The 12,079-nt window shown below is 45.0% G+C and overlaps 2 protein-coding genes across 2 annotated transcripts in view; both read left to right on the forward strand.

The window, feature by feature from the left end:
- Nucleotides 1-11,220, forward strand: part of Orc2 (origin recognition complex subunit 2) — a 95,312-nt gene extending 84,092 nt beyond the window's left edge. The window contains exon 12 of the mRNA XM_076903522.1: nt 11,143-11,220. The gene's annotated coding sequence lies outside the window, so the exon portion shown is untranslated. The remainder of the gene's footprint in view (nt 1-11,142) is intronic.
- Nucleotides 1-12,079, forward strand: part of Rdx (BTB/POZ and MATH domain-containing protein rdx) — a 34,042-nt gene that overhangs the window by 9,118 nt on the left and 12,845 nt on the right. The window contains exon 2 of the mRNA XM_076903520.1: nt 11,143-11,287. Within this exon, the coding sequence (XP_076759635.1) occupies nt 11,143-11,287 (145 nt within the window). The remainder of the gene's footprint in view (nt 1-11,142; nt 11,288-12,079) is intronic.

Here is a 12,079-nt window from a genome sequence, read left to right on the forward strand (position 1 = left end):
TCCAAATAAAACCATCATTTTTGCAACAATTTTTACCCGTAACCTTGTACAGATCAGATTCCTCGTAATCTCTACTGCAACTTAATTAAAAAGATAAAACGGTAAAATAAGATGTTCCATTTAGGTAAAAAAGATATTCAACAGAGATATAACTTTTTTTATATCCAAACATGTTAACGTCATTCAATATCTACGATACAAAGCATAACTGTTTATTCATCTATTCTCGCATTCATTAAACGTCCAATCGTTTACGAATAATAGCGTTCCTCGTAATGATCCCCCAAAGTAACTTCCAACTGGCGAAGTCCCCTTCGAACGTTCTCCAAACGGTGAACCATTCCGATCCTACTATTTTCCCAAATAAAATCACCACTTTTGCAACAATTTTTACCCGTAACCTTGCACAAATCAGATACCTCCTAATCTCCTGTACAATGTAATTAAAAAGAAAAAACAATGAAATAAGTGTTCCATTTAGAGTAAAAAGGATATTCAACAGAGATATAACTTTTTCTATTTCCAAACATGTTATCTTTATTCAATATCTACGATACAAAGCGTAACTGTTTATTCACGTATTCTCGCATTCATTAAACGTCCAATCGTTTACGAATAATAGCGTTCCTCGTAATGATCCCCCAAAGTAACTTCCAACCGGAGGAGTCCCCTTCGAACGTTCTCCAAACGGTGAACCATTCCGATCCTCTGAGGACTTGTCGTGTTACGCGTCCCACAGAGGAGAAGGATCTTCTTTGTGCGTCTCCAGTGGCCCGTCCAAGTTTGAAGGCACTTTTCTCGAAAGGCAGCTGAATGGAGAGGGACGCGGACGAGGAGGTAGGAAGACGCAGAGAGTTCTTTTATACCTGTAGGAGCGTAGACGCGGTCGGTCGTCCTTCTAGGGCCGTAGGGCCCCTTTTCTCCCGTTGGCTCGCCCGTGTTATATCCTGCCAAGGGCAGGGAAGCTCCCTGGACCCCGACTTGTTTCCAACAGGGGCCACTGGCCCCGCTACGTGGGATATACCGGACGACCTTGGGCCTCACGGCCAATTTGCGAGGTCCATTCCCTCCAGATGGGCCCTTACGGCCGTCTTATTAGCCACCAAGTCACTCGACCGCTCCTCCGTCCACGGAATCCTCCTCTGGCCAACGCTTTTTGGGTCCCACCAGACAACGTCTCCTTTCTTTTTTCTTCTTCTCTCGCATGGCAGCCTTCTGTGGACGGTTTTCGTGGCTTACTGGGCCCCATGTAAATTTCCAGCCTCGAGATGTGTATAATTAATTGTAATTCAGGGCTGAAGAGCGTGGACGAAATTCGTGGTAGCCTCGAATCGTTGAATGTTCGTAATTGTTCAGAGGGTCGAATGTAAGGGTTGTTTTTCTTTCCCTTCGAGCGTTTGGAGTAGCTAAATCCGTGGAGTTTTTGGAGAGCAAGGTGGTTTTAGTTGACTTGGTTTGGTAGTTGGAACTGAAAATTTTCCTTCATCGCGGCTGATGCGTAACACTGTTAGTCGTTACGGAAACACAGCGCGAGTAACGTAATTGCGGTGAACAGATATAAGAACACACCGTCCGACTTGGAAATATCACGTGCGCCGTGCAGTTGCACCGCGCGCCTGTAATTTAACTCTCCTTACCGATCATTAGTCGAGATGTTGATTTCTTAGTTCAAACGCGTGTCAACTATCGCGATTTTACATCGGAAAGCTCGTTACTTTGATCTCCTGCCTCCCCTCGCCAACCCCCTTTTCGTGCGCTTAAATCCTTCTCGACGATACAGAGCCGCGGTGCCATTTATTCCCAACATTCCAGAGGAATTCACGGTCTCTAACACGTGTAATCTGTGTGCACGAAGACACGTTTCGCGAACAGGCGAATAATTAAGCCATGAATCATTCATTCGATGCTTTCGAAAGTGATTAGTTGTTTCACTTTGGACAGCGGCAGACTTTTATAGCTGATTCCCCCGCGAAAATAGGCATTTACGTATAATGGAGGATTTATGGAGCAGCTATTTTTATGGAATGGCGAGGCTGTTCTCATAAAATGGAAAATTTATTAATATAATAACAGCGTCCGTGTAACGCGTGTGGGAAACAACACCTCGCTCGAATTAAATGATGCGCACCTGACGAATAGTGCGTGGAACGACAGTATTCAGAGAATTTAAATGATCTGAAATAATTCTGGAGAATAACAGCGCGTGAAATGGCACTCGAGGCAAGGGAAAAGGTGAAAGAAAATCTAGTTAATATTTAACCCGCGCCAGGGGAAGCTAGCACTGTTTACGTCTGCTCATTAAACTTGTATTAACCTGTGGGCAAAAAAAAGGTAGCTGCGCCGACCTTTGCATCGACGATAATTCCGATGAATCGTTGTTACGCATTTTTTCTAAATTTATCTCTGCACCTATGCAGATTCCACCGTTCTTCTTCCTCTGGAAGAGAGAAAAAAACGATACGAACCATTTATCTTGTGTCACGTAACATTTAATTAAGCATTAGATGCTTGATAACTGATACGAGCGCGGTTCTTCGATACGTTCGCTGAGAATTTTGGGGAAATTCCACATTGCAGAAGCTAGCTGACTCGAAACGGACCAGGCTCTGATTCGAAATCGCGTGGCGTCCAAAATGGCTGACGAGAGGCGCTCGAGCGGAAGGAAGGTTGGGAACCGCTGCGCGTTATAGCGCGTGTGGGATCTCCTAAACGTTCGCAATAGGGCATAATATAAAATTGGCTCGCAATACAGGAAACTCGAACGCTACAAAGTGAATCAGCCAATTCTAGCGTGGCTCGAGTCACGCGCGAACGTTCATTTCCCGGGTGTCGTCGTCGCGCGACACGTGTCCATTACGGTCTCAATGTCAGCGTATGCAAAAGGCACATAAGCGCGGCACGGTTGCTCGTTTTATCGAATTTTATCGGCCGATATGAGCCCTGCGCGTGAAAAGAGTAGGCACGGTGCCCGCCTCGCGGGCGAACTGGTTTTTCTTCTCGTTCTATGTACAGGGTGGATCGATAAATATAGCTATCTCGAAGATGTACTCGCATATCTGCAATTGGAAGACTCAGAGAGGAGACCATTCGCATACAATTTATTTGACCGTGTCTCCTTTTTCTATTTTCTTTTTTCTAACATTGCTGAGTTACTTCAAAATTGTTAACAGATATCTATCGTGCTAGCAATCGACTAGAAGATAAAATATTTTAGTAAACATGAGTTACGAGGAGTACAACAAAATGACCGTTTCTCATGGCACTCGAGTTTCTTAATCCACGCATCGCGATGATAAAACGGAATTAATACCCGGGGATACCTTTGTACAGTCTTGACGACTATAAATCCGTCAGATCGTGGGTTTCGTGACCACAATATCTGAACCGCTCTGATAAAGCAGCTTTGTGAAACTTGCGATCGCGTCGACTCCGAAACAAGTATAACACGCGTGTACTTTGCTCCCTCGCACAGATCTGTAATCAGTATGCGCGTATTAAACTTGCTTAAAAAGTGTCGGATGAAGAGAAAAGAAGGCAAAGCTGTCCCGTTTCGTTTTTCAAGTATATACACACACACGTTCGCGTAGCTGATAAAATAGATTCGCGCGCGCGTTTTATTACTTTTATCGCGTGGCGGTCAGCGATGTAACACGGCACTCGAGCCGGATTTTACAAGCTCGTCAGGTTCCTCGGAAGGAACCAGCGTCCTCAGTTTTCTGCGCTGCGCTTGCTCAGCGTAGCGACAAGTCGGCGCGTGCGAAACCGCTCGCGCGAGTCGTCGTCGCGCCCTTGAAGAGAGTTAGCCTTTGTCTTATCAGAGTCAGCTTGCGCCAGGCATCAGCCTTGGCTACGCCCCTCTTCCACTCGTTTACTGACGGTGCTGCGAAAATCGACCGGACTAGCATCTCTTTCGTCTCGCTGGAAGCGCGAACGAACGGGTTATCGCGAATGGTACCGAGTTTCGCTTCGCCTGTTGGCCCTGAGCGAATTTCTCCTATCGCTCGTTCGACTCTAGCCGTTATCGAGTCGCCTCTCGAACGCGGACGCAGAAATTTTCCCCGAATTTCGAGCGCCTCTCTCTCTCGCGTAGGAACAAGATGGTTACTTTAGAGATGGGAACAGTGCATGCGTTCGAGCGTCACGTGCATATGCGCACGGTAATTTAAAACTTGATATCTTCCATCCTTGTTTCGGAGCCTATCAACACTTTGTGTATACATTATCGGAGCCTTGTATTGCGCGAGCTCTTTGTAACGGATATTATTAGAATGTTGTGTGTCGAGAGCAATGTATTGACAGTAATTCGCGTTTAATAGTTGTTAATATCGTAACGGGCCTCGCTAACGTTTTAAGTGAACACTTCTGTCCAATCCACTTTCAGCGTGCTTGCGTTCCTTGTATCGTGCAGCTTTTTTCGAAATTTCTTCCGTGTTTGTAGCTCTTTCGCTTCTTTTTGTTGCCGTATCGAGGAGCTTATCGCGCGCAGATAACTAATAACGCGATACCGCGTGGAACTTTTTTGAAGTCGCCAGGGAATTGTTCGAGTTTGAAATCGCGCTCCCCTCAATTGTTTAACGTTGTTTTATTTCAGCGAAGCGTTCTGTTTGCTCGCGACTTCTCGAGAACTGCGTGGCGAGCTCGTAATACGGCGAGCATCGTACATTTTCGCGTTCTCCACGTCGTCGACATCGTGGCCGGGAATTTCAGCGACTTTTCCGGCGACAGCGACCTCGTCCGGTTTCCGATTTCTGTCGGCGATCTCGTGTTTCGCATCTTCCATCGTCCTCGTTTCTCTTCGCGCTTGAAACGCGATAAAACCGCGGGCTTCCAGCGGCCAATCGTCGCCAGCGACCATTGCGAATTCATTAAAACGCGTTGGCAAACCGTTCCCATTCAGGTTCTATCCTTCAGCCAAACGATTCAACGAATTATCGTAATTTTTTAAAAAACCACCAATAGGCAAGGTTAGAGATAAGCGAAGCTAGATTATTGATAAGGTTTCGGTTCGAAATATTAGTCATTTAAACGATAAGTTACAAGTCCATTTTAGTAATTCGATCGACATTGTATTTAATTGAAAATGTTGATAAAATTTATTTTCTACCAGATAGAACCGGTTATGTTATATGATTGAAACCTCGCGTATTTGAAGTGCAACACAGATCGATATACAAGATAATAATTTCTAAAATATACCAAACATGGAACGATTCGGATCTATCCTTTCTCTGGAACATCATCAGCCATCAAAGAAATTGCATCGATGTAAAGCAGAAGTGTACAGAACGAGCCCAACAATGAGATTACAAAATCTCCATTGGTTGGCAGCTTTCACTTGTTCCAATTAAACCAGCGAAGATCAACCTACTTTTAACTAGAAAATACAATTACGAAAAATGAGCCGGAGTAATAAGTATCCTGGTAATAGAAATTAATTTAGCGGCTGGTCGTACGTGTCAGACGAACGTGTGCGTACGTGTGCGTTATAATCGCGTTGTTTCGACTTAGTATAGGCGGTTTTCACCTAACTTCCTCGTTTTCACCGGTGAGCTCGTCGGAGCTCTGTTCTACTTTCCCCTGGGCTCTCTTGGCCTGGCCCACGCCTCCGCCATTCAACAGATTCGAAATCAGATGGCCTGATTGACAAAATCTCCGTTTCGACACTAAACGGTTGCAATTGGAGCTGTCAAGTAGGCCAAGCGTGTTACTGCACCATCGTGCCTCCCGCCTCCATCCCCTGCAAACGTTATTTACGCTCGTAACAAGCTCATTACATTCTCATCTAGAGAGATTAGGCATTACAAACATCTATAGCCATTACAGAGGTTACGATAACGAGAGTGATTGCAAAACTTTGGTAAGTCTGATACATCCAATCGCGCCCAACGCTGATAGTACAACGCGTTCATCTGTACCCAACAAAAATCGTAACCAATTATTCTCCAACTAGAAGTAAGACCAAAGGACTAATAAAATCGCATTGCAACTTGGTCTCCAATTAAAACGAGTCTGAAACCCGTAGCGTACCAATTGCACACCAGTAACACCAGAGAGAACCCATAGAACTGCTCGCATGCTCGCGCAATAAGCGTGGCACGAATTTTCAAAGTCGATTTCCCTGATCGTTTCTGGACGCCAGAGTTTATGGCGAGTGATTGCAAAACTTTGGTAAGTCTGATACATCCAATCGCGCCCAACACTGATAGTACAACGCGTTCATCTGTACCCAACAAAAATCGTAACCAATTACTCTCCAAGCAGAAGTAAGACCAAAGTCAGGACTAATAAAATCGCATTGCAACTTGGTCTCCAATTAAAACGAGTTTGAAACCCGTAGCGTACCAATTGCACCAGTAACACGAGAGAGAACCCATAGAACTGCTCGCATGCTCGCGCAATAAGCGTGGCACGAATTTTCAAAGTCGATTTCCCCGATCGTTTCTGGACGCCAGAGTTTATGGCGAACAGTCAGCGTTCAGGCTACGTTTCCTTCGACCGCCTCTCTCGTTTCCCACAAAATCGCGACCGCTCACGTTCTCCAAGCTCGCAGCCACGTCCACCACGCGGCCTACCTGCGCTCACCTGGAGCCACGATAAAACCGTTTACCGTATACATATCTTTCACCCGGGCAAAATGTCGCTCGAAAGACTCCGCGTCCCGAATAGCGGGGCCTCTTCCCCTTTCGCTCGACGCCTCCGACTGTATCTAGCGCAAAAGCAACGTGGGAGTTAAAACGTGGAAGTGAAAGTTAGAGCGAGCCCACGTACCCCGTGGTGGGGCTGGAACGTCGCGCAAAAGGCGCCAGTTAACGTGTCGACGGATAAGAGGTTTAACGAATGGACGTATCACGCTCAGCTTCTCAAACGAGATTTATGAGATTTCGCACGGAATTTGTCTCTTTCTTTTTTCTCTCTCTCTCTCTCTCTCTCTCTCTCTCTCTCTCACCCCCTTTGTAGTGGATTTTACATTTTCCCTCTTTTTTCTCTGTCGCTTTTTTAATTGTATTTATGGTAGGAAGCTTTGTAACAGAGTTCTGTCTGTCCTCGCTTTTATTCTTCTGTCCTTTGTTTTTACGCGATTGTCCAACTATTTTATTTTTATTTCTTTTTTTTAAGAATACTTTTTCGTAGATTATGTTGTTTGCATATTTCAGTCGAATGAAAGTGGACTCGATCGAATTTATGTGACCGTGAAGAGCAGTGGCTCGACGAGAGCAAGCTTCGCGGGTAAAATCGGTAGTAACGCGATAACGTTGACCAGCGTTAAAATCCACACGAATTTTTATCCTAGCTACATTATAGCCAGCCGTTTTATCGCGTCGGTGGCTTTGTCACTTTTCGGCTCGCTCGCTTAACAGCTTCGCGATTTTTTATATAGATTTTTATGAACCCCTTTATGATACCTCTTGTTAATTTTATTCGCCAACGCATCCAGCCTCTTTTATCTTACTTTTTATGTTTATGCTAACAGCGTTGTAAAAGCTGACCGGATGACATTTGAAAGATTTAAAGACCTTAACCCCTCTACAATGCAGATCCTTCAATGTTTCAAATATCAGAAGGTATCTAATCAGCTTCGCATTTTGATATTCATGAATTTCTATCAATGCTTCTTCTATCGAAATATTGTAAAAAAGCCATTTCTTGTGCGATTTCGAGGTGAATACTGTCGTTGGTCATTGGTTCTTCAATTTGCTAAAAATCGAACCAACGCGAAGAGAGAGTGGGAGTACCTTTCGAGACTTTGGCCAATTCGAATCCGTCGACAAACGCCAGTGAAATTGCGTATTGTACACTTTCACGGATTGTCTTTCGCCGTGGCGGTAAAAAATTGTCCGCTTTTCTTTCATGCGATCGGTGCGTTTAAACCGAGGTAAAAGCTATGTAATCGCGAGATTTCTCTTATCTGCCCGCGTCTACTTTTGCCCGCTCGCAAAGAGCGTGTGCTGGAAAGTGAAAGGGGGGAAACGAGGCTGTTTTTCATTCGCCAGTCGCGTTTGATACCGGCCAATATGTACACCTTCCGGAATTGAAGATCTGCATCTTATCGAGACCGCTATAATTCACATTATAAACGCTTCCGCGTTTCGAACGAGGAACAATTGCTGCTAATAAATAAATATAATTGTTTTTATAAATTCGATTCGCTTCGAAGAGCATTTCGAGTGCAGAAACGCATACTTCTGCTGATGATCGCTTTCGAGAGGCAAGAATTTTCGATTAATCGTTATTTATCCCAGAAACACGGAAATTCTATCAACCCCTGGAAGGAACCACGCTTATCGCGGCGTGCTTTTATTTTTCTCAGTATCGCGGTTAACCGAATGCACGGTTAGAACACTTTTTGGAACAATTGCTGCTAATAAATAAATACAATTATTTTTATAAATTCGATTCGCTTCGAAGAGCATTTCGAGTGCAGAAACGCATACTTCTGCTGATGATCGCTTTCGAGAGGCAAGAATTTTCGATTAATCGTTATTTATCCCAGAAACACGGAAATTCTATCAACCCCTTGAAGGAACCACGCTTATCGCGGCGTGCTCTTATTTTTCTCAGTATCGCGGTTAACCGTATGCACGAGTGGAACACTTTTTCCATTACAACGCGTGTCGTCGAACAACAATTTAAACCGTATGTAGTTCACATCCATACCTCCGTACGGCTCTTAATATAACGCAAACGGCATCCGTAAGCGGAAACGTTGTCCTTTGGAAGGGGATAAACACTGATATTAAACCCATCCGGTGTCCACAGCCGCTCACGTCCACTTTTGTTCGACGGCCCTCCGAGTTTCGAAGGGCGTCGAAAAGGAATGGACCTCGTTTCAAGTTCGAACTTCTGAATGGCTTAAACTGTACGTTAACTCGTCTACATGATAAGAACGTAATTTCTCATAACTTCACCAAGCTATTATTTCATTTTTTCCCAATACGAAGAATTAACTCTGAGTCACTTATCTGTTGAAAGAATAATTCGTGAGGGCAACAGAAAAAAAAGAATCAAACTCCAGAATATTCCACTAGGTCACGTTTTAAATCGCATTGGCAGATAGCGTGAATCACCGATGACTTATACCATCTTCCTTCGCGTTTCATTCCTTGCTCGTTTCATAAGCTGCCAGGGAGAAGAATGCAGGTTTATCGCGCGAAATATCGGCGTAAACGCGGGAGAGCCCCGATAGGAAAAGTGTCGTAAACGTGGGGAAATAATAAAGCAATCGTTCGCTCGAGTCGAATGCCCATCGATCGAGCCGCGATTTCTATAAACGGCTGATAAAAGATCCTCGTATCACTTCGACTCTCGAGTGCGATCGTTCGTTACGTAAGTCGAACGAGTGGTTACGCGTAAAGGTGATTAGAAATTGGCCGATAAAAACCACGGACACTGAAACAACGCCGCGCGTTGGTCGCGACTTCGATGATTATGGTCGTCGAGAGAAAAGTAGCGAGGGGGAGGCCGATTTTACGTCCGCTTTAATGGTTTCTTCGCGGGCACAGGCGATGATTGGCAATTACCGTAATGGCCTTTCGTAGCCGGGGAATTAATGATCGAGCGATTGAGTTTGCTGTGGAATCGATGAAAAAAAAAAAAAAAGAAAAACCGAGAATCGATGCCTGGCCAGGGATTGTACAGCCGGAGTCGAGGCATTAGCATATTCAAACGGTAACACAATTCTCTTATGACGCACCTAACTTCCCCGTCGCGACATCAATGGACTACATCTGCGCTAAACTTGCGCGCTACATACTTCGAATCGATACTGTCCGATATATTTCTTTTTCCCCTCCTCTCACAGCCGCGAACGTTTCCTTTGACTCGCAAATCCTTCATTCTATGCTGATTCGTCGTGTGTACGGTATACGTAATTTCTTTTGTTTTTTTTTTTTTATCACGCACGATATCACGCGTTCGAAACAATTCTTATCGCCTGGTAATATACTGGAAGTTATATAAACTCTCTTGTATTACAATTTGGGCGTCTGTTGGTGTTATCTCGCGTGGTTCGATTACGCGAGTCGTACCCTGTGTAATTCCTTAAAAGGATATTCTAGTGTGCTCGATGGTTTCCTGATTTCGGCAAGCAATATTCAGCGTGCGTTTGAGCAAGGTTCGAATACAATTTACACTGCGAAACGAGAGACGAATGGCGAGAAAAAACGTCCGTGGAGAATTGAATTGGACGCGCGACGCCAGAGGGGCGAGCGCCCAAAAAGGGGCGCGTAAAAACCGTGCTGGCGACCGTCGACACGGTCCCGATGGAATTAACCGAGCCTGACCAATCCGCCCACGCGGTTATCGCGTTAACGTATCGATTGGCCAACCTGATAAGGGTTAAAAGGTTAAGACGAGAAGTCGCGGAGCCGATCTCTCGGTTAGAGGAGCGGCGGGAGCAGGTCCGATGAACCTGCGGGGCTAATGTACTCGACTCGATGATGCTCGAGTAGTTCCGTACTTGGCGCACGTGAGTACCATCGCGTGCCCTGCATACCCGTTTTCTTTCATGCCTCTTTTCTTCGCCTCCTCCTCCTCCACCTCCTACGTCCCTCGCCATGTTCAGCCCTTCCTCGCTCCTTCGACACCACCCCTTTTTCCCTCGCGATCGACCAACCCGTGTCCCTGTTCGAGCAACACGACCAGACCAGAGACTATTTAGTTCACGCGTGACTCGATCGACTGACCTTCGTTCCGAGAGGATCGAAAGGATTAGCTTTTCTTACTCGATCTTCTCTCGCATTCCATTTTTTATTTTTCCTCGCGATATGGGTTGGACTGGTTGGTTGGATAATGGAGAACTGTGTTTTGGTATTTAAGAGAGGACGTTTGTTATTTTGTTTGTTGTAAGAAGATTTGTTGGTTAATTAGAATGTATATGAGATGTATAATGTGTGCAGGATGTTAATGGAGAAATGATTGAAACTTGGGGGGAAATTAGAAATAAATTGAGGGGCTGTGCGCGTGAATTGTAGCGGAAGCATTTAGCGCAAACTGTTTAACCTGCGACGAATATACAATGCGGGAACTTTGGTCCCCGGTTGGTCCTCGAAACTAGCCGCTGCAATCACCGTGTACGGCGACCACAATTTCAAGCAAAACTACGGGAACTTCGACTAACGCGGGAACTGCTTGTACGTGTTACAGACTTGCGGTGAGCGACTGTGCGCCTCAAACGTCGCGGGTCAGCTCAAACTTGCACAGCAGCAGTAGTATGGCAGTAAGCCGTGTACCAAGCCCTCCACCACCGGAAGTGAACACCCCCGTGGCCGAAAATTGGTGTTACACGCAGGTACGTACCAAAATGGTTACCCTCTGGCTCGACTTAGAGTCCCACAATTGGTCTCTTTTGCGCGATTAATGTCCTTTTTCCTCGATTCGATGCCCCACGATCGTTGGACGAATTTTTTTAACACGCCCAGCAGCTATTACGAGATTAACCGAGAAGTAATATCGTTAGCGTTACGCATTGTGTAACGTTTGAGATGATTCTTACGATTCGAACGTGGGTGTTACGCGAGCAACGTCTCGTTAGGGCTGCTGGCACAGTGAAGCCAATTTAATTGCAGTTTAATTGCTCGTTAGCGATGACAGAGCTTCAGTTGCAGTGGCTGGAGCAGGGAAAATGTGGGGGACATCTGTCAACGTGTTCTCGTTGGGGTCGTTGGAACAAAATTGTATCGCGATATTTTTCAAACTAATCCCATTGAATGACAAACACTTTTGACACAATCAACCGTGCGATCAGTCCCAATTAGACTCGCGATCATTAAAAACCGATAACATATGGGAAGAATAGATAGAAATAAAATCGATCTGCGTTCAGATCTAATTCTTCCAATTCCATTCTCTTGCGATCAGTTCGATTTAATTTAATATTCGATATATTATAAAAATCGTTTCAGAGAGATCGCAAATTGCGACCACGTGACACACGCTACTCCTATTTCACCAAGAGCGTATAGATTCAAGGATACAATGAATGTTAGTCCTTCGTAAAGTAGGTTATATCTTTGGCAGGGTACCAGAATTATTCTTACTTGAATATTGTTAGACAAAGGGATGTCGATCCGAAGAAATTAGC

The sequence above is a fragment of the Xylocopa sonorina genome, chromosome 10 (assembly GCF_050948175.1).
Source record: "Xylocopa sonorina isolate GNS202 chromosome 10, iyXylSono1_principal, whole genome shotgun sequence".
Lineage (NCBI taxonomy): Eukaryota > Metazoa > Arthropoda > Insecta > Hymenoptera > Apidae > Xylocopa > Xylocopa sonorina.